Raw genomic sequence first — 21,900 nt, forward strand, 5'->3', positions numbered from 1 at the left:
CTGGGGAGAACCCGCAACAACGGCAGGCTGCGTCCGAAGCAGCTCGGCGGTGAGCCCTGAAGCGCACGCATCGGCTTTGGCGAGCACGTGCTGACGACGGGGTTGCTACGCGTCCGCACAAGCGCCTGCTCCCAGGTCCCTGGTCTCGTCTCTAATTACGAAGCTGGGAGCCCCGAGACAGGCGTCTGCGCGGCCCCCAAATGCCAGAGCGCCAGGAACAGAGAAAAGAGGAAAACGGCGTTCACGTCTTCAGCGCGGTGGCCAATGCCTGGCAAATAGAGACAGACAGACAGACCCTCAGAAACCACAGAACGAGGACGTTGGAAAGCTGACAAGTGCCGGCATGGTCTGGGATAGAAGAGTCACAGGTGTGGCAGAGCTTCAGGACCACTCAGCCTAATTTCCTGGGCGCCTCTGGGTCGCCGCTTTCCAGGCGCCTCAGTGTAGCCGCTTTCCGGGCGCCTCAGGGTCGCCGCTTTCCGGGCGCCTCAGTGTAGCCGCTTTCCAGGCGCCTCAGGGTCGCCGCTTTCCAGGCGCCTCAGTGTAGCCGCTTTCCAGGCGCCTCAGGGTCTCCGCTTTCCAGGCGCCTCCGGGTCGCCGCTTTCCAGGCGCCTCAGTGTAGCCGCTTTCCAGGCGCCTCTGGGTCGCCGCTTTCCAGGTGCCTCAGTGTAGCCGCTTTCCAGGGCGCCTGAGGGTAGCCGCCCAGCGCCCGGAGGAAGCCGGTGTGGGAGCCTCAGGAGAGAGGGTCAGAGGAGGGCAGAGACGGGGACACTGGTAGGGACGAAGGTGCCACGGCAGCGCCCACGGCGGGCTTCCAGCTCCCCAGCACACGTGTGTGACCACACCTGCTGGAAGAGACCGTCACGGAGGCATCTGGGAAATGAGGGAGCGAGTGTGAAACACCAGCCGCGTTCCAGGGCCCTGTGTTCCTCTGTCTCCATCAGAAAAACCGAAGTAGAAGCCACGCTAGGCACCCGGCGGCCTGTGGAGGCGCAAACGTGCCATGGTTTAATCCAAAAGAACAGTAGCTTTTCCCCGTTCAATGGTTTCCTCCGTGGATCCGATGTGCCCAGTCCTACACCACAGACACGGTATTTTCGGGCTTTACGCACTCTGGGAGACTGTCAGGACGTCACCCTGCTGCTGTCACAGGCCCAGGCGAGGGGACGCCCCACGCCAGCCACGGCTGTGCTAAAGCTGGAGGAGCAGATCCCAGGTTCCGGGTCCTTCTTCCTCTCAGGATTCAAGCAGGTGCCTCCTCTGATCATCACTGTGTTCTTTCCCCTCCCTCCCAAGAAGCTGCGAAGCTGGGGGTCACAGGTGGCGTGCGGGGCGCCCCGTGGATGGCGGGAGGTGGTGAGGCTGGGACTCTGCCTCGCGCCCCACCGTGCCCCCACCCGAATCCCCGCACCCTCGCGTCCCCTCCTGCGTCCCCGCATCCGTCCCCACGTCCCCCCCCCCGGGTCCCTTTGTCCGTCCAAACGTCCCCGCGTCAGCATCGCAGCAGCTTGTCATTGAGCGCGATGACGTCGCTGGCAAACGAGTCAGCCCCGATGAAGTCCCCGGCGATGATGTTGGTGCACCGCGGGCCCGGCCCGGGGCACTGCTCGCGCACCCACGCCCGCAGGCACGGCAGGCTGGGGAGCGTCAGCTTCTCCAAGGACCCGGATGGGTGCGCCAGGACGTATACCAGATTCTCCGTCAGGTTGATGCCCGCCACGAACAGCCCGCCTGCAGCAGGAAGGAGGGGGTCAGTGGCACTGCGGCCGTCAGCCGCCCCCGCCCCCGCCTCGTGTCCACCCGCTTCTCAGCGCAGACTCAAGCTGCGTGCAGAGCAGAGCTCCAACCACACGGCACACACGTGTCCACATAGCACCAGCCTCCTGCCACCCAGCCCGGGGACGGGCAACGTCCGCAGAGACCCGCACGTGCGGACTCCCATGCGGTGAACGGACGAATCTCCCCTGAGATGCAAGCTTGCCACGGAGAGCTGGGTTCCTTACGGAGCCACCAGCAAGGCCCACGGCCACGGCGAGGGCAACACAAAGGCCCACGGCCGCGGTGGGCACAATGCAAACGCCGCGCGGGAGGATCCGGACTCGTACGCCCCGCCACCCCCGTCAGGCGGATGCCAGGCACCTGCGGTAGGAAGGAAGCCCCAGAACCAAAAGAAGATGCAAAACCTGACAAAGAGGGACAGTGACGGACAGACACGCAGGCAGAGAGGGAGGGCGTGGGGCTGCCGGGCAGCTCCCCGTCCCTAAAGGGATCAACCATGTCGTCAGCGCACAGGGAGGCGCACCAGCCCTCGCACACACGCGTCACAATCGCTGGGTCCGCAGGCCATCAGTGTAGCCGCCGCACGCTCTGGTGTTGGTCCTCCGCGGCGAACTGTGCACAGCGCGTGTGTGCGAGTGTGTGCGCTTAGAGTGCATGTGGGTGTGCACGGGAGTGTGTGTGCACATGGAGTACGTGTGTCTGTACAGTGTGTATAGAGTGCATGTGATTACATGCACAGTGTGTGTGGGTGTGTGCACAGTACATGTGGGTGTGTGCACAGCGCATGAGGGTGCGTGCACAGTGTGTGTGTGTGTGTGTGTGCAGCGCATGTAGGTGTGTGCACAGCGTGTGTGGGTGCGAGCACAGTGCTGCAGAGCTGGGGCACGCCTGGGCCTGAGTCTACTCACCTCAGCAGCGGTACTGCAGGTGTGTGCACACGCACGCGCACACAGATGTCTCGTGGACATGGGCATGTGCGTGCGCACGTGACGTGGGGAATACAAGCAGTAAGGAAACGTAGGTCCAGTGAAGTTTCCAAATACCTGCAGCCCCTGACGGAGACCGGGGCGCTGAGTGCAGCGTCTCCGGACGCCCCGTCCCCGCCCTGCTCCTCTCGGTGCTAATGCTTCCCTGGAGGAACAGCCGCCTCCAGGAACAACCTTAGCCTGACAATAGCACAGCCTCAGATCCCGCGGTGTCATTAGCATGTGAAAGTCCTCCTGGGCGCCTCCCCCCTCCACTACCCCCAGGCCCAGGAATACAACCAGTCTCCTCGGGGCCTCTTCCCTGACCCCGGCCGGTCCACGCGGCCACAAAACCACCTGTTTAGTCTCGGGAAATCTTGCTGCGCTGTCGGCTCCAAACCCAAACGTCTTCCACATCGACCGGGACCCAAGGGGCCAGCAAACGCCTTTATTTTTTAATGTTTTTTAATTTTTTAAATTTGTTTTTGAGAGTGAGAGAGAGACAGCGTGAGCAGGGGAGGGTCAGAGAAAGAGGGAGACACAGAACCTGAAGCAGCTCCAGGCTCTGATCTGTCAGCACTGAGCCCGACGTGGGGCTTGAACCCATGAACCATGAGATCATGACCTGAGCAACGGAGCCTCCCAGGCGCCCCCCCCCCCTTGCCTTCTGACAATTATGTAGACGGGCCTCCTGCTGACGGCACCGGCCGTCCCAGCGAGGGGGACGCTGACTCTCGGCCCCTTGTCCTGACAGATGTGGGGGCTTCTCGCTCAGCCATCCCCGAATCACGGCTGGGATCACGGGAGCCGACCCTGCCGAGTCTGCCTCGGGACGGGGACTTCATGGAATATTCCCAGGCAGCCACGGAAACGCCCTTGTTTCGGGGAAATGCTCTCTCTCCTCCGCCCGCCACGGACAGCACGTGTCCACTTTGGGGGAAACTCCGTGGCCTCTGCTCATGTGTCCAACTGTCGAGGCGTAGAATCTGCCGGGAACCCTCTTTCTCCGCCTTCCCGTGGCATCTTGCCCCTTCTGCCTTCTCCCGTTTCTGCAGCACCGGGGGTGGTCCGCTCGCTCGCCCACCAGCTCTGTGCCCCCGGCCCCCGCCCCCCCCCCCGCAGGAGCAAACACCAACCCGGGACTCAGCACCCACCTCAGGGCTCCCCACCCCACCGCCTCCCAGTAAGAATCGACAGTGCGAACCCGACTGACTTTCACGTGGACACAAGTGCAATGTAATTCAGGATTTAAACTAATTCAAATTTGTGGGTTTAATTAAGACAGATCTGTCCTCAGAGTCACCAGCGTCAAATACCACACTCTTATTCTATCCGGGTTTACTAACGGAGAGGTAACCTTGCGTTATCTCTGCTGCGATTTGTCAGCAAAAAGGACCTAAAGTGATGCTTGATTTTGTCTCAGAGTTTTCACAGGTACTTAGATAACTTTCAAAGTCTTTCGTAACCTGAGACTCTAAAGCTTTGCTGCGATGATGAGCTGGATCGAATTCCTGGGACATCTAGACCCTTTCCCAAGGGATGTGGCTCTGAAGCCCTGATTGATTACTGTACAGCTTCTTACTGCAGAGAAATTAAGGATATTTAAATCTGTTGGAGAACATGCTTTGTGCTTAACTTTTTCAATTTGTGCTTTAAATTTTAGATTCATAAATTTGCCATGTAGACACTTCTGGTTTAACAGCTTACCGCTGGTGACCAGTTACTTTTCACCCGAGACTAAGGTGTCTAAGACTAAAAGCTCTGCTAGATGGGGCGGGCGCCTAGGTCGCTCAGTCACTTGAGCATCGGATTGCGGCTGAGGTCATGACCGTGTGGTTCGTGGGTTCAAGCCCCGCATCGGGCTCACAGCTGTCGGCGCAGAGCCTGGAGCTGCTTCAGGATCCTCTGTCGTCCTCTGTCTCTGTCCCTCCCCCACTCATGGTCCTTCTCAAAAACAAATCTACATTTTTTTAAACAAATCTACATTATTTTTAAGTGCTGCTAAATGTAATTAAGCCTGATGGAAATGAGGTAAACAGGTCTGATGGAAAAAAAGGCGTAGGAGGCTTAGGAAGGAAAGTCTTTGGAAAGGAATTTTCTATGTGGTCAGGACTAAAGTTGAAATAAATGGATTTTTTATGTTTATTTATTTTGAGAGAGAGAGAGTGTCAGCACAGAGCCCGATGTGGGGTCCAAACCCACAAACTGTGAGATCATGACCTGAACAGAAATCAAGAGTCAGACGCTTAACCAAGTGAGCCACCTAGGCGCCCCGTGGTGAGTGGATTTTTTAAAGTACACTGGTACAGGGCGCCTGGGGGGCTCCGTCAGTGAAGCGTCCGACTTCGGCTGAGGTCACGATCTCACGGTTCGTGGGTTCGAGTCCCGCGTCGGGCTCTGTGCTGCCAGCTCGGAGCCTGGAGCTGCTTCGGATTCTGTGTCTCCCTCTCTCTGACCCTCCCCTGCTCATTCTCTGTCTCTCTCTCAAAATAAAATAAAGACATCTTTAAAAAGTTGTTTTAAAAGAATCTGTTCTTGGGGCGCCTGGGTGGCTTAGTCGGTTAAGCGTCCGACTTTCGCTCAGGTCATGATCTCGCAGTTCGTGGGTTCGAGCCCCGCGTCGGGCTCTGTGCTGACTGCCAGCTCAGAGCCTGGAGCCTATTTCAGAGTCTGTGTCTCCCTCTCTCTCTGACCCTCCCCTGCTCGCGCTGTCTCTCTCTCTCTCTCTCTCTCTCTCCTAGAAATAAATAAAAATATTTAAAAAAAAAAAAAAAGAATCTGTTCTTGTAACAGGACGCCATTGGAACAGTGGTTATTTTACCAAGGCTTTAACGGAACATCCTATTTGCAAGTGACCTGCGTGGGCTCAGATGTGAGCAGGCAGCTCTAAGGAACCGAGGCTGTGCGGACAGGGTTCCCAGCAGCCTCCCCAGGTGAGGACAGGTCAACTTTCCTACCTTCTGAGGAAGGGAAACCGGATCATGACTCTGGGGTGACCGACAGAGCCCTCGAGCGCCGCCCAGACCTGTGTGACCCGGCCTTGCAGAGCCCAGACCTGGGCACACGTGGAAAATCTACAGAGAGGGGCCTCCCCGCCGTGCCAGGAAGACCATGGAAACAGGGAGGGACACGATGTTTCTGCCGTTTTGAGAGGGCCCCCATCTCCTTAGGGCCCCTGTACGCCCCTTCTCACCAGGGGGACTCAGTTTAGGTCAAAGACCGGAGAAAGCCCCCCTGAGACCACAGAGGTCGGGGCCCCATACGGACAGCGCTCCGTGGGTCCACCGCCGCAGGCCCGTGCTGAGGAGCCCCCGCCTTGGAAGACTGACCCGAGTCCGACCGCCAGCGCTGCTCCAGCCACACCCCGGGACTGGCTGGCGTTCGCGCCGGACCCTTGAGGAGTCGCTGGTCCGAGAACATGGACTGTCCTTACTCCGGGCCACTGGGGGGCAGAGGCTGGCGAAGCAGCGAAAGGTTCCTGTTTGCAGGCACCTTCCTCGTCCGCACAGGATGCTCCCTACGTCCCGATCGCCCCTAACCTGGGCCCGCTTCTAAGAGCGGGGCACCTTCAGCGGAGGAATCGGGGGGGCGGGGGGAGCTCAAAGCTGGCGGAACGTCCCTCGGTCTGGTGGCGAGCCTGCCACTCAGGTGGGTGAGGCCCTCTGCGGGGCAGTGTTTGCACTAAAACGCTGCTGCTTAGATTCAGCTTCAGGTTCAGGCTAAAGGAGCGCAGCGTCGCTACCCATCGGCCTCGGGGCGGGAACAGCCAGGGGACACGGAGGCACAGGCTCTTCCGCGGGACTACCGAGCGGCCGAGTCCCTAGCGCCCCCGCAGAGGCAAACAAGAAGCCGTCCCAACCTGGCGGCCCAGACCTCCTCCGGCCAGGAAAGGGGGCGCCTCGGCCTCCCTGGAGAAGAGAGCCCTTAGCAGGCAGGCAGGCAGTCCCGGCGACGCCGGGGAGCGGGAGGAAGCAGCCGTAATAAGACGCCGCCCTCGGGCACAGCCGAGGTCCGAGGGGCGTCAAAGGCGGGGTGACGGGGGAAACCCGCTCTGAGAGGGCGGGACGATAGATAGGGGATCCGTCCCTGATGGAAGGCTCCCCCCCCCCCCCCCCCCCCCCCCCCCCCCCCCCGGGCTCTCCTTCCCACCTGCCCGTCCGCACCACCGAGGAGAGGAGTGCAGAGTAGCGGACTGTAAACCGCTCCCCTGCTGGGGCTGGGGGCTCAGACCTGGGGAGCGTGGACTCCTCGGAACCCCCCGCCCCCCCGTCGTGGGGAACAACCCTCCCGCCTTCCAACATCTCTGGGCTCTTCCCGCTGATGGAGACCAGATTCCACCACAGGAGGGGCCGCCACCCAGCAGGAGGGGCCACGGAAGACGCCGCGTCAGAGGCTGCAGTGTGAGAACCGCTCAGGGGTGTGTGGGGCGGAAACGCAGACTAAGCTCCCTCGTCACCTGCACTTGACAAACACCGACGCCCTCTCGTAGGCTCGGGCTTCGCCTCAGGGGAGGTGACAGCAGCCGGGCGCCCCTGCAAGCCCTTCTGGGACGTTGCTCCCCCAGCCCCACCCCCCCCCCAAGGAGTGGTCCCAGTCAGCACCCAGGCAGCCGCCCGCCCCTCCCGCCGCAACACAACCGCCCGTGTGCACCCAAGTCTTCCCTGGCATCGGCTCAGAACCGCAGCGCTGCAAACCGCGTCGTGTGCGTGGGCTCGTCCGTACCCAGTGCACACGCACACGCAGCCACGCACACACACGCACACACACGTGCTCCTGCGTGTCAGGTACGCGCACACCAGACAGTGACTTGTGAACTTCCCCAAACGGCAACAGCAGGGGCAGAGCTGTGAGGGGCGGGTGGGGCCCCGCTCACCTGGGCGGCCACAGCTCTGCATGCGCTCCAGGTACCGGACCAGCTCCTGCGGCTTCACCTGGTCCCCCCACCAGTAGGGGACCCCGGGCCACAGCTCCCGGTGCCGGCCCACGACGCTGGCCTCCTCGTAGGACAGGATGACCTGCTGGCGTCGCGTCCACAGCTGGTTCAGCGTCGGGACCTCCTGCAGAGGGCGGACGATGGGCAGAGTGAGAGACTGATGGTGGGGGACCGGGCGTGAGACAGACTGATGGTGGGGGACCGCGCGTGAGACAGACTGATGGTGGGGAACCCGGTGTGAGACAGACTGATGGTGGGGGACTGGGTGTGAGAGACTGATGGTGGGGGACCATGCGTGAGACAGGCTGATGGTGGGGGACCGGGCGTGAGAGAGGCTGATGGTGGGGGACCGGGCGTGAGAGAGACTGATGGTGGGGGACCGGGCGTGAGAGAGACTGATGGTGGGGGACCGCGCGTGAGACAGACTGATGGTGGGGGACCGGGCGTGAGACAGACTGATGGTGGGGAACCCGGTGTGAGACAGACTGATGGTGGGGGACTGGGTGTGAGAGACTGATGGTGGGGGACCATGCGTGAGACAGGCTGATGGTGGGGGACCGGGCGTGAGAGAGGCTGATGGTGGGGGACCGGGCGTGAGAGAGACTGATGGTGGGGGACCGGGCGTGAGAGAGACTGATGGTGGGGGACCGCGCGTGAGACAGACTGATGGTGGGGGACCGCGCGTGAGAGAGACTGATGGTGGGGGACCGCGCGTGAGACAGACTGATGGTGGGGGACCGCGCGTGAGACAGACTGATGGTGGGGGACCGCGCGTGAGAGAGACTGATGGTGGGGGAACGGGCGTGAGAGAGGCTGATGGTGGGGGACCGGGCGTGAGAGAGGCTGATGGTGGGGGAACGGGCGTGAGAGAGACTGTAGGTGGGGGACCGCGCGTGAGACAGACTGATGGTGGGGGACCGCGCGTGAGACAGACTGATGGTGGGGGACCGCGCGTGAGAGAGACTGATGGTGGGGGAACGGGCGTGAGAGAGGCTGATGGTGGGGGACCGGGCGTGAGAGAGGCTGATGGTGGGGGAACGGGCGTGAGAGAGACTGTAGGTGGGGGACCGCGCGTGAGACAGACTGATGGTGGGGGACCGCGCGTGAGACAGACTGATGGTGGGGGACCGCGCGTGAGAGAGACTGATGGTGGGGGAACGGGCGTGAGAGAGGCTGATGGTGGGGGACCGGGCGTGAGAGAGGCTGATGGTGGGGGAACGGGCGTGAGAGAGACTGTAGGTGGGGGACCGCGCGTGAGACAGACTGATGGTGGGGGACCGCGCGTGAGACAGACTGATGGTGGGGGACCGCGCGTGAGAGAGACTGATGGTGGGGGACCGCGCGTGAGAGAGACTGATGGTGGGGGAACGGGCGTGAGAGAGGCTGATGGTGGGGGACCGGGCGTGAGAGAGGCTGATGGTGGGGGAACGGGCGTGAGAGAGACTGTAGGTGGGGGACCGCGCGTGAGACAGACTGATGGTGGGGGACCGCGCGTGAGACAGACTGATGGTGGGGGACCGCGCGTGAGACAGACTGATGGTAGGGGACCGCGCGTGAGAGAGACTGATGGTGGGGGACCGCGCGTGAGAGAGACTGTAGGTGGGGGACCGGGTGTGAGAGAGACTGATGGTGGGAGACCGGGTGTGAGAGAGACTGATGGTGGAGGATCAGGTGAGAGAGACTGATGGTGAGGGACCGAGTGTGAGAGAGACTGATGGTGGGGGACCGGGTGTGAGAGAGACTGATGGTGGGGGACCGAGTGTGAGAGACTGATGGTGGGGGATCGGGTGTGTGACAGACTGATGGTGGGGATCAGGTGTCTGAGAGACTGATGGTGGCGGATCGGGGCATCTGAGAGTGACAGTGGTCAGTTAGGGTTTCTGAGCGGCGCAGGTCAGCCGTCATTGCCTGTAGAGGGACATGAGGGAGGTCGAGTATCACCTACGACTACCCTTGGCCTCTGGAATCCCGGCAACCGGGGACACTAGTGTTACCAACAGCACCCTGAGCTCACAGTGACGCCCCGAGACCACAGCCCTCGAATAGCAAGGTGCGTAAGGAAGGGCACGCACGTGTCACTACTAGGACCAGTGGTCAAAGGAGCAGGGAGTTTGCACGCGGACTTCCCACCCTGTTCTGTCTCCCTCTGTGACGTCCCCCGGGGACTCAGCCTGGCAGCGTGACCCCACGGCAGCCGCCCCCGCCACCTTCCCCAGGAGCCCCGAGCTCCTGGATGCCTGGGTCACCGCAGCCTCACTGCCTATGTTTTGGCCGCAAACCAGGCTCATAGGACATATTTGGAGAAATGCCCCACAAAGTGACGTAAAATGGACCCGAATGGACGTGGGGTTAGCTCTTCAGCTTCCCGGAGACCCAGGGAGGACACGCCAGCCATCGCCGGCAGCGGGCACAAATAATCTGGATAATACAGGTCGGGTCGTGTTGTGAGCCCAACCGTGTCCCCTCCGAATTCTTAAGTTGAAGTCCTCACCCTGATACCCCAGAACATGACTGTATTTGGGGGCGGGCGTCTGTAAGTAGATGATGAAGGTGAAATCAGGCCACTAGGACGAGCCCCGATCCGACAGAAGGGGAGAAGAGCAGGTAAGAACACAGACGCAGAAGGACGACCACGCGAGGGTGCAGGTGGAAGACGGGGTTACACGTCCAGGAGGGGCCTCAGGAGGGACCAGCCTCGTCCCCACCCGGACCCCAGGCCGCCAGCATCGTCCCCGCCCGCCAGGACCCCGGGCCCCCAGTCTGTTTCCCGCCCGGACCCCAAGCCCCGGACTGCGTAGCAGCTATAGGGCATCAGGGCACACAGCCGATACTCAGGGCATCACACACCATGGCAAGTTCACCAGGCGTGAAGTGTGACGGAAGGTGCAGGAGAATGGGCCCTGCTGTTCCCCCCAGCACCCCCTGCCACCGGGCCACACCGTGGGGGGCAGGGACCTTTCTCCTTCGGGGCGTCAGGAAGAGCACCCCGCCCCAGCAGCAGGATTATGTCAGCATCACGCACAGCAGAACCAAGCAGCCTGGTCTCCAACCATAACCCTGCCCCCCGACGTGCGCCCCCGGGCCCTTCTTACCCCTCGGGGACACAGCATGTCCCCAAAGATGTTCCGGATACAGGTCACCAGGTACTCATGCAGCTCGTCCGTCATGCCCTCGAAGTCCCTGCAGGCCAGGATGACCACTTCCCGGGGGTGGCTCTCCAGCCACTCGGAGATCTCGGTGAGTGTGTCCTGCACAGCGGGAGGGGCTCAGGCCGACAGTCCCCAGAGACGGCAGGAAGCCGGGGCACCCCACAGGCCCAAGGGCCTTCCGCAAACAGAACCCACTGGGCAAACGGGCCCCGGTCCTGTGCAGAGACCAAACGCAGCCTCGCCAAGCTGCAGCTGGGCCGTCGGCACTGCTCTGGGGGCAGAAGCATACGCCTGGGTGTGCGTGTGTCTGTGTGAGCACACGTGTGCACGATCGCTGCAGAGGACCCGTGTGTGCAAACATGTGAGCACGTGTGTGCACGCTCACTGCAGAGGGCAACATGTGTACAAAGGTGTGTGCAAGCTCACTGCAGAGAGCACCGCGTGTGCAAAGGTGTGCGCAAGCACTGTGCACGCTCACTGCAGAGGGCACGTGTGCGCGAACGTGTGGACTCTGGCAGTGTCAGGGAACAGCAGAGGCCGGCAGGTGGCCCCGCCCCCCGGGTTCTGGAGGGCACTGGGGTCGCGGGGCGCAGGGCGCGGGCGGAGCGCGACGGTGACTCTCGTGTTCGGACCTGAGAGCCCGTGGGTTTAGCGGGAGGACACGGGGCTGAACGCGTCCGTCCCGACGGCAGGAGGACCAGGGGCCCAAGCTCGCAAACCCAGGAGGAGGGTGCGCACCGCAGATCGCTGGGGCCGAGGAGGGGCCTCCGGCCCTGCACCCCGCCCCCCCCCCGCCTCCTCCCGCTCATCTCCCACGCCCTGCCCCAGCCCTCCCACCCCCTCAGCCCCCTCCCCCTCCCCCGCCCCCGCCCCCGCCCGCAGCACCTCCACCAGCGCCGTCGTGTACACCATGTGCACGAAGTGCAGGTTCTTCTCCGAGCCCCCCAGCACGTGCGCCACCCGCAGGTCCAGGTACCGCACGCCTGCGTCCAGCTGCTCCGTGACACCCAGCACCTGTGGACACAGCTCCGTCGTCTCTGCTGTGGACCCTGGGGTCCCCGCCTCTGCCCACCTCCGGGGACCACGGGGCCGCCGTGCCGGGGCTCAGGTGGGCTGGAGAGGCCCAGCCCGGGGCCACGTCTGAGGTGGAATCAGTAGCTATGGTGCCAGCTGGGGCTCCGCAAGCCGCCGGCCTGGCACCAGGGAACGTGGCCTCCTGGGGACGCTGGGGACGCTGGGCACGTAGAGCCGCAGGCAGCGCCCGGGAGGCCCTGTCCCTGTGGCCAACGTCCCCTCGGCCCTGACCCGCCTCCGGACATCCCTGCAGGGTCCCGCCTCCCCGCCTCCAGGCCGGTCACCAGGAAGGAACCCTCTCGGGCCTCGGCCACCCTGAACCAGGCTTCGGGTGCCCCCCCCCCAGGTCAGGGTGCGCAAGGAGGGTCAGCGGGAGGTCAGGGTGCGCGAGGAGGGTCAGCGGGAGAGAGCACCGCCCCCACCCCACACACAGCACCAGGACAGGCAGGAAGGGATCCTGAGGACGTAAAGGAGGAAAAGGCTGTGCCCTCGCACACAACGTGATAACGGAAGCAGCCAGAACCAACATGAGAGTGGTTGTTACACCCTGAGCGGCCCTGCAGGGAGTGAGCGCCCTCCCGTGAGCCCCTGCGGGAGCAGTAGGGCACGCAGCTTCAGGAGACTTCCTAGAGGCTTTCGTGCGCGGCGGGGCCCACTGTGTGCACGGCGGCTGGGGCCCAGCCAGGCGTGCCCTCCCCACCCTGGGGGGACCCACCTGGGAGGGGCCTTGGTGCCCAAGGTTGGCCCTGGCTCAGGGACCCCAAGCTCTCTGGGGACACAGACTCCGGGGACAGGAAATCACCCAGCTGCCTACCCCCGGGGGCGTGGGCGGCCGTGCACAGGCTTGTGCAATGGGCGGAGGTTGTGGATGGAGGGACCGAGGAATGTGAACATTTTCTCCGTAAACCATCCCTTCACGCACTTACGGTGCATCTTCAGTACGTAAACACGCTCTCGTGATTTTACTGCTTGTAAAACCGCGGGGCCTGAAGAGGTATCTCCAGGGCGGACCTCCGCTCAGGCCTGGGGACGCAGGCGGTCCAAGAACAAGGGTAGGTTGGGGTTCCTGCCCCCCTCCCCCCCTACCGTGTGTGAGCCACAAAACTAACAGAGGCCACCCCCGGGCTGTCTTCCCGAACAGCCTGCATCAGCAGCGCCGTGGGGAATAGGATGTTGTGCAGAAAAGTCAGCGTCTGCACAGCTTCCTGGGGTGTGGGCACCCCGACCCCCTGCACAGCTTCCCAGGGTGTGGGCACCCCAACACCCGCACTGCCTCCTGGGGCTGGTGCTTAGGACAAGCCTTCCTGGGGTTTCCTCCACACGCTTCCCTGCAGGCACCCAGGGTTTTCAACAGCGTGCCCCCACCCCCACCCCATAGACCTCCTCATGGCCCCCAGCACCACGGGGGGCCAGCACTGAGAGGCCCCAGCACCGTGGGACCCCAGCACCGAGAGACCCCAGCACCGCTGGGCCCCAGCAGGGCAGGACCCCATCTCGGGCAGCGCTGAGCCCGCTGGCCCCTCCTGCAGGGCTCCGCGGACACTCTCAGGCCTGCGCAGGCACCTCACACGAGTGGGGAATGTGGTGTCTCCACATTCCAGACGGGCAGGTCCCCAGAGGGCGTCCGGCTGCCCTGCCCTCGTGACTGGAATTCCAGCAGCAGCTCAGCGCTCAGACAGCACAGAGCCCAGCCCTGCGGCCTCAACAACCACTGCGGCTCCAGTGCACACGCGTGCCAGGGAGAACTCGCAACCCCGAGCCCCCACGGGTGGAGGTGGGGGTGGGCTGCTCCCCAGCGGGCCCCCGCGGTGACTCTCCGCACGCACTGTGTGATGCTGCGCAAGTGACAGCCATACACACACCTGCCACCCCCCCAGTCTGCCCTCCCCACCCTCACCGGGACGCCCCTGGTCACCCTGACTCTGCCCTCCACGCCCTTACCCCACAAAGTCACCCTGAGCTTCCTCTCCATGCTCACCCCACCCCAGGACGCCCCGCCCCCAGTGTTCACAATGCCTGCTGACCCCAGGGGGGGGCGGGGAGAGGCCTGGCAAGGAGGATGGAGCAAACCCAAAGCAGAAAGGAGAGGTGATCTCCTCCCAGAACCCAGGACCTACGGCCCTTCCGGGCCCTTCCCTGAGCTTTCTCTGCAGAAACGCATCACGGTGCCTTCCCTCTCCTCTCCCACGAACATGTGCTCATCTCTAAGCAGGCCTGCGGACAGGTGCACGGCCCGAGGAGGTCCCAGATCCAGGGGCTCTGAGCTGTGACGGTGAGCGCCTGGCACCTCTCACAAAGACGGAGGTGTGGGTTGTTTATGGAACCGTGTCCCCACCACCACCCGCCAGCGATAAGAGCACTCTCCCCGCGAGATGGCGCTGGTTGACTGACCCCAGGGTCCTGCGGACCCTCACCTGGGTGGTGGATCTGAGCCCGGGGGACCCTCACCTGGGTGGTGGACCACTTGAGCACCATGGGGCGTGTGATGCAGGGCAGGACCTTGCCCAGAAGCTGCAGCAGACGGGACTCGTTCTGGGAAATGGGCGACTTCTTGCTCAAGCAGTACGTCATGGTGTCGTGGCTCCCTGCAAGCAAAGCCAGGGGACTTTTCAGCCGGAGCCTCCTCTACTGCACCCTCAGCATCGGGCGGTGGGTGTGCCCACCCTGCACATGGGACCTGAGCAGATACAGGGTCGTCCCGGACCAGGTCTTCGGGGACCTGCCCGTGCACACTGTGCCCTCACCCAACACGGCCAGCAACGCTCTCCCCTGGCCTGAAGCAACAGCCCCATAACCCTGCACATAGAGGTTCGCTGAAGAAAGAAGAGCCAGAAAGGGGACGTTTCCTGCGGGTGCTAAGTGCGCAGCTGCGTCGGGACCTTCCGCATACACGGGTGACGCTGTCAGGGTACTGAGACCCAGAGTACTGGTCCACAGGCCAGCGACCTGGACGCCGGGTTGGGGTGCAGGTCGGCGACCTAGAGGCCGGGCTGGGGTGCAGGTCGGCGACCTAGAGGCCGGGTTCGGATGCGGACGCACCTTTATGAACTGAAGGCGTAAGAAAGGCGGCGTCTGCTCCCGGGACGAGAGTCCACCCGAAATCAGGGGCCGTTTCCGGGCCCTACGTCCCGTGCAGCGCAACCCACGACGTTCACGGATTGAAGCGGGAAAAGAAGCCACTGTGTCTACACGTATCAGTAACCCTGAGTGACGACAGTCCCCAACGCACACGTAGGAACGGAAAGGCGAACCGGGCTGGCCTCGTAAGGAAGAATGAACTTTTCCTTTATGTAGAAACCTCAGAGTTACAGGGAAACAGCGCAGGAACGGACGGTGCCCGACGTGCCCGTGTTCAGTAACTGGACGTCCCCAGGACACACTCCTCCTAACAGCCACGTGGCAGAGACGCTCTGGCCGAAGCCCCACCCCCGGGGATGCCCCGCCCCGCACGGAAGAAGGGAATTCGCAGACTTTAGGTTACGGGTATTGACAGAGATTTTCTCTCCAGGAAGACGCTGGGTGGTCCCAGTGGCCTCGGGGGGCCTTGCAAGAGGAAGCCGGCCGGGAAGAAGCGGTCACTGGCTTCCAGGTGGAGGAAAGGGGCGCTGGAGGCAGCAGACAAAAGAGAAAGGATTCTCCCAGGAGCTTCTAGAAGGAGTCGGCCCTGAGGGCACTGAAAGGTCACACCCGTGCGGATCTCTGGCCCCACAGCTGTGAGTTCACACACGCGTGCTGTTTGGAGCCACACAGATTGTGGCCCTTTGTTACAGCCGCCCCAGGACACCATCACAGCCACGTGGACGTGGCGCCTTGGGGACCAGGGGCCCTTTCCCCAGCAGTCTGGGGCGTGCCTGGATCTGCCCCGTAAGGGAGCTACCGTCCACACCCTCCCTAGGGCCACCTGGGGGCACGGAGGGGGAGGGGATGAGCCTGAAGGACCGGCAAGGCCATGGGCCCTCAGGGCGGGGAAGGGGGCCTTACCTCCCACAGCAATTCCCTGCTGTCCCCCAGAAACCCCCGGAAACCACCTCCCACAAGGAAAACGGCCCCTGGGCGGTGGGGAAACCCCAAGAGGCTCAGTCGCCCGAGGAGGGGAGTGCGGACAGAGTGACACTGCTCTCCCGCAGCAGGCGGTTTAGCCCGGGTTCCTGACACCGATGCTGACCGAGAAGGGGCGATGCTGACCGAGAAGGGGCGGCGGGGGAAGGGGCGGGGAGGGGGCCGGAGGGTCCTCTCATGCGTGGGACAGATTCAGCACGGTGGCCCACAGCAGCGGGTGGGCTCCCCTCCCACAACCGGGTCAACAGTCCAAGACTCAGTGACACAGAGCCACGTGCAAGTGAGTCAAGTCCCCAGGGTGGGCCTGGAGAAGCTGCTCCTGGAGGGGAGTGCTCAGTCCCGTGGCAGGGCTGGCTCACTGCTGGGAGTGCGTGGTCCCGTGGCAGGGGTGGCTCGCGGCTGGGAGTGCGCGGTCCCGTGGCAGGGGTGGCTCGCGGCTGGGAGTGCACGGTCCACACCAGGTCCTTGCTCCGGCCAGCCGGCATCTCCAGGTGCAGGAACGCAGTGCTCGGTCCTGACAGCTGAAGGGCCACCTTCAGAAGCTCGGCAGGTGCTGTTGGTGGGAAGGGGACCGGGCCCCATGCCACCAGGCCATCTCCCCCTCGTCCCGAGCTCGAGCCTCGCCCTGCTCACCGTGAGACCCACCCACGCAGAGCCGTGTGTGCAAGGCTGAACTTTGCAGCCTTGTTTTGCGACACCAGAGGCTCAGGAGTCCCAGATTCCTCGTGTGGACCATGCCATCCCCGAAGCACGCAGGGTCCCCTTGCCAGTCGGACCCACTTTGGGCCCTCCGGGCACCAAGCCCAGAAGCATCGTGGGGAAAGATGATTGCAGCCCTGAGGGGCTCGCGGGCTCCCTACAAGGAGGGACAGACTGGCGGGAGTGCATCAGCCCACATCCCTGTGCCGTCACATCTCCCCTAAGCCACAGTCCTCCAGACTGTGCGTGTGCCTGCCACATCCGAATGAAGGAGACAGAGGAGGGAACACGGTCACTCGGTACATGTGCGTGCATGTGGTGTGTGGGTTACTGTGTGTCTGTGTGTACACGCGCGTGCATGTGTGCTCCTGTGTGCACATGCATGTGTGCCTCTATTGTGCACGTGCGTGTGGTCTGTGTATCTGCGTGCGCTTGTGTGCATATGCGTGTGTGCCTCTTATGCATGTGGTGTGTGTGTACACGGTGTGCGCTTGTGTGCACATGCATGTGTGCCTCTATTGTGTGCGTGCATGTGGCGTGCGTACGGGCGTGTGCTTGTGTGCATATACATGTGTGCCTCTTATGCATGTGTGTGTACACACAGTGTGCGCTTGTGTGCACATGCATGTGTGCCTCTATTGTGCGCGTGCATGTGGCGTGCGTACGGGCGTGTGTTTGTGTGCATACGCGTGTGTGCCTCTATTGTGCGCGTGCATCTGTGTCTGCATTGCGTGCATGTGTGTGCATGCACGTGTCTGCATTTTGTGTGTGTGTGCATCCACGCGCGTGGTTGTGCGGTTTCCGCACACGCAGGCCGCGCCCCGGGGCACGCAGAAGCCCTCACCTGGGATGGAGAGGTGGTGCAGAGGCATGTCCCAGAGCAGCGGGTGCAGCGCCGACATCCAGTCTGCATTCGTGCCGCAGCGCTGGAGGCCGCTGGAAGCACTCACCTGTCCGCCCATCGGAGGCCACCCTTTGCGACCTGAGGGAGGAAGCGAAGTTTGGCAGAGGCTAACCCAGGGGCCCAGAGCCTCTTTCCAGGGGACGCTGGCGAAGCACGCGCCCTGCCTGCAGCGGTGCCCCTGCTCGGCCAGGCCCTGGTCCCTCCGACCCCACCCCCTACACCCCCCAACAGCCTTCCAGGTCTGCGGGCACCAGGCTGCAACCCTGGGGGGGTGCCTTGGGGGCCCAGGTCAGCACCCCCACCCTCTGCCTCCCTGGGCTGGGGTGTTGGGCTGTAGCGCAGGGACTCAAGGTCTGTCCCCAGCGAAGCCAGCGCTCCCGTAGAGGAGATGGGACGACGCCTGGAGGAGGGGAGGGGAGGGGTCTCAGGGTCCTTAACGAGGGCCTGGGCACTGCCCTCCGGCATCTGGGAGGTGACGAACACGCATGGGGTGTGATTTAGTCTCCGGATAAGCAGACAAGGCGGGCACAGGACACCCCACACAGGACGGGGTCCCAAAGACATGGCCGCTGTGGTCACGGGGGCCCTGCGTCCCTCTCATGCTAAAGCCACACGCACCCTTCCACGTGGCCCGGCCTCCTGCCGCCTTCGGCGGGGGACTGATGCGCGGAGGTGACGGTCCTGGGCGGAGCTGCGACCCGCCACCAGACTCCTGCGGGGCAGCCTCCTCCGTCTCCCTGGGTCCCCTGGGTCCCGGGATGTGCGCTGTGCGGAAGCGCAGCTGGCGTGAGAACCGGGCCAAGGTGACCGGGCGGCGTGTGGGCCACCACTCCAGCCCCCCAGAGCCACCCTCCGGGAGAGGTCCCTCCGGTCTGCACAGGCCTTTCCCTGGCAGGTCTGCAGCCCTTGGGGCGCTGTGTGCACAGTGACAGGGCCACACTTCGCCTCTCCGCAAAGAAGCCACTTTGCCCTAAGGATTATTTTCAGCTGAAGGAGAATGAGGAAAAGCAGAAACAAAAACTTCCCTCTTCATCTCGCCCAGCAAGCAGACCTAGGTTTCCCTCTGTGGAGCGACCACTCGTTCTCTGGACTCGGAAGAGGCTTATTCTTACGAAAGCACCCCCTGAGGTCAGCATAAGAACCTCAAGGAGTTACTGTGACCCTTCCTTAGCTTCTCACCTACTGTCCCCACAGCCCCAGCCCTCCCCAATTTACCCGGTCACAATTTACTCTCCCCGCAACCGACCCCGGGACAGCCCCGGGTGCGACGCACCCCGAGTCCCCTCCGTCGGGCCCCGGGACAGCCCCCGGTGCGCCCGCACCCCGAGTCCCCCGCGCTGAGCCCAGCCCCTCGAAAGCTGGACCGCCTCCGCCCTCTCTGATCACCTCAGGCAGGGCTCGGGGGAGCCCTGAGAAGGCGGGGGTGATTGCACAAAACGGGTGAGTGCACGTTTGCAGGCTCCCAGGGTCCGACCAGACACGGGGGCCTCCCACTTCTGCGCGTTCCGGGAGGTGGCTCCAACCCGACACGGAGCAGCCGCAGGTGGTGACTGGCGACAGTCACACTTAGGAAATAGCTCGTAGGTGAATAAACCGACTGACGTGCAGCCAGTACACCCGCCTGACATTCCGCCCCGTTCGCGGGGCTCCCCAAGGCTCCCCCACCTGCCTGTCGGCACGCAGGCCCTGCCCAGCCCCAGGGACCCGGGGTGACATCCGGGCACTGAGTCCTGCGCCCGCCGCAGAGCAGGGTCGGCGGACGCACCCGGCACGCGCCGCCCTCACGACCCCGGAGCCGCAGCCCCGGGTCCTGGCCTCGGCTCCGACCCCAGCGAGTTCCCGCGGACGCGGAGCCGGACTCGACCCTGCGGCGGCCCCTCCAGCTGCCCTTCGCCTCCGGTGCGGAGGGTGCGCCTCCCCGCCCGCGCCCCAGGCCAGGACCCCCCCCCCACACCCCTCCCCACCCCCGACGGCCGGGGCGCCCTCGGTCCTCGCCGGGACCCGCGATCCGCCCAGAGACGCTCACTGCCGCGTCCGCAGACGAACTTTCCGGGGGAGGCCCGCGCACAGGACGCCTCCCCGCCCGCGCCCCAGGCCGGGACCCCCGCCCGGATCCCCCGCCGCCCCCACCGGTCCCCACCGGTCCCCGCAGGGAGGGGGAGGCACTCACCGCGCGCAGCAGTCTCGCCCGCAGGCTTCCCGGCGGAGGCTCCCTCCCGCAGCCGCCGACACCCGAGCACTTCCTAAAACGCTCGGGCCGCGGCATTGGGCGCCGGAACACCCGCCCCGCGAGGAGGAGGGGCCGCCTCCCAGGCCGTCCCTCCCAGACGCGCGGGCCGGGCCGCCACCCGGGGCGAGAGCGGGACCCCTGAGGGGCGAGCACTGCCGGGAGGGGCGTCCACAGGTCCTCACAGCCCCGCGCTGCAGGGACCAGACCCTCACAGGGCGGGGAAGACGCCCCGAGGGGCCAGCGGGTCCGCCGTCAGGGGACGGGGCGACCTCCTGAGTGTGACCGTGGGGTCAGCGGTCAGGGGACAGGACGACGTACTGAGTGTGACCGCGGGGTCAGAGATCAGGGGACAGGGACAGGAGGGCGTCCTGAGTGTGACATGAGGTCAGTAGTCAGGGGACGGGGACAGGAAGACATCCTTAGTGTGACCCCAGGGTGAGGAGTCAGTGGTCAGGGGACAGGAGGGTGTCGGGAAGGCATCCTGACGGGGACCACGGGGTCAGTGGTCTGGGGGGGGCGGGGACAGGAGGGTGTCTTGAGTGTGACACGGGGTTAGTGGTCAGGGGGCAGGGACAGGAGGGTGTCCTGAATGTGACACGGGGTCAGTGGTCAGGGGATGGGGACAGGAAGACGTCTTAAGTGTGACCCCAGGGTGAGGAGTCAGTGGTCAGGGGACTGGAGGGTGTCGGGAAGGCATCCTGACGGGGACCATGGGGTCAGTGGCCAGGGGGGCGGGGACAGGCGGGTGTCCTGAGTGTGACACGGGTCAGCGGTCAGGGGGCGTGGACGGGAGGACGTCCTGAGAGGCTGACCGTGCTCTGGCTGCGGTCTGTTCCCGTCACCGTGGACCCCAGGGCCCGAGCACACGGGACTTGCGTCAGGGCCGGGATTGCATCACGTCGCGGCCGCCTGTGCCTGTGATCTCCGGGAACGCGCGTCTGCACACCGACCGCGGCCTCAAGTGTCCGGCCCTCTGGCCTGAGTGGCCCTCATCCCGTCCCGCCCGCCCAGGGTGCGTGGCCTCCCGGTGGAGGCGGATTCCCCGGCCGCGTGCTCACCTGCAGGCCCACGCACTGTGACGCCGACCCCGGGTGACCCGTCCTGCCCTGTCCACGCTCCAGTCCTCGCAGCGCGCAGCACAGGCGCCTTGTGCGGGGTCTGCCCCTGCCTGAGACCAGCCGGACCCCGGGCGGACGGGACGCACAAGCCTGTGGGGCGGAACCGCCCTCCGCCCTGCAGCCAGGACGCCCCCTGCGCCCCCTGTGCCCTCCCCCCAGAGCCCAGTCCCCCTGTGCCCTGTGCCCTCCACCCTGCAGCCAGGCCCCCTGCGCCCTCCCCCCAGAGCCCGGTGCGGAAACCCCTCCTTCCTCCCCCTCCTCTCCCTCTTCCTACTCCGCTCTCCTCCTGTCGACCCCCCTTCCTGTCTCTCCTCTCCCCTCCCCCTCCCTTCCCCTCCTCTCTCTCCGTTTCCGCCTCCATGGAGACCCAGCTCCTTGGCAGCTCCCTCTCTGCCCCGTGTCCCCCCCACAGCCCAGGGCCCCACGTGCAGCCTGTGACCCGGGACTCTGAGCCTCTGGGGCCTGGGCAGCGGCCCCCACTGGGTCCCCCCCCCGCCTGTGGCGCAGACCCTCCTCCCCCAGCCCCGCTCTCCTTCTGGCCTCAGCTGGGAAGACTTAGGGCGCCGAGCTGTCCAGACCCCCAGAACCTGGGGCGGACCGGACTCCAGGAGGCTGGCCGCTGGGCTCAGCACAGGGCACTGCCTGCCCTGCGCTGCCCGGTGCACGGGCACGCGGGCGGGACGTGTGACAAGGACGCCAGTGCTGCGGGCGCTGCAGAGGGAGCAGGGGCCGTGGGCTGCGGGACGCGGGAGACAGACAGGCCAGGGAGCCCGCACCTGCCCACACCCGACGCAGCCCAGGGGACCCGCGTCCAGCCCGCAGCCTCTGGGAGGTAAGGAACAGCACGCGCTGCTTGTAGAAATGGGATCAGCTGCCCCACGGCACCCTCCACCGCCTCCCTTCCCGCCGGCTCAGAGGCCACTTCCTCCACGCGGGCCTGCAGGCTGCAGCGAGACCAGAAGGGCACCCAGGCCTGGTCCAGTGGACCCT

The 21,900-nt window shown here is 64.4% G+C and overlaps 1 protein-coding gene across 3 annotated transcripts; it reads right to left on the reverse strand.

Moving 5' to 3' along the window:
- Positions 1-1,471: 1,471 nt before the first annotated feature.
- On the reverse strand, positions 1,472-19,819 carry PLCXD1 (phosphatidylinositol specific phospholipase C X domain containing 1). Of its 3 annotated transcripts, none has more exons than XM_039245292.1 (8): positions 19,733-19,810; positions 18,181-18,343; positions 17,503-17,640; positions 14,349-14,485; positions 11,712-11,840; positions 10,770-10,925; positions 7,618-7,801; positions 1,472-1,731 (listed from the first exon to the last, which is right to left on the reverse strand). In XM_039245292.1, the coding sequence occupies exons 3-8, from the start codon at positions 17,618-17,620 to the stop codon at positions 1,493-1,495; spliced, it is 963 nt and encodes a 320-aa protein (XP_039101223.1). In that variant the 5' UTR covers positions 17,621-17,640; positions 18,181-18,343; positions 19,733-19,810; the 3' UTR covers positions 1,472-1,492. The 3 variants fall into 3 exon arrangements, with proteins under 3 accessions (XP_039101223.1, XP_039101224.1, XP_039101225.1); XM_039245293.1 differs by having other exon boundaries at positions 18,181-18,327; positions 19,733-19,793; XM_039245294.1 differs by lacking the exon at positions 18,181-18,343 and having other exon boundaries at positions 19,733-19,819.
- Between the last annotated feature and the right edge of the window lie 2,081 nt (positions 19,820-21,900).

This window comes from Hyaena hyaena, unplaced genomic scaffold, assembly GCF_003009895.1.
Source record: "Hyaena hyaena isolate Hyena2069 unplaced genomic scaffold, ASM300989v1 scaffold_259, whole genome shotgun sequence".
NCBI classification, from domain to species: domain Eukaryota; kingdom Metazoa; phylum Chordata; class Mammalia; order Carnivora; family Hyaenidae; genus Hyaena; species Hyaena hyaena.

Excerpts from the sequence above, each read along its gene's own strand:
- PLCXD1 (XM_039245294.1), bottom strand. The coding sequence starts at position 17,620 with ATGGGCGGACAGGTGAGTGCTTCCAGCGGCCTCCAGCGCTGCGGCACG. Across the intron at positions 14,486-17,502 it reads GCACCACCTCTCCATCCCAG|GGAGCCACGACACCATGACG; the intron begins GTGAGGGCTTCT and ends CTTTGCTTGCAG. Across the intron at positions 7,802-10,769 it reads ACATGCTGTGTCCCCGAGGG|GAGGTCCCGACGCTGAACCA; the intron begins GTAAGAAGGGCC and ends CGCCCTCTGCAG.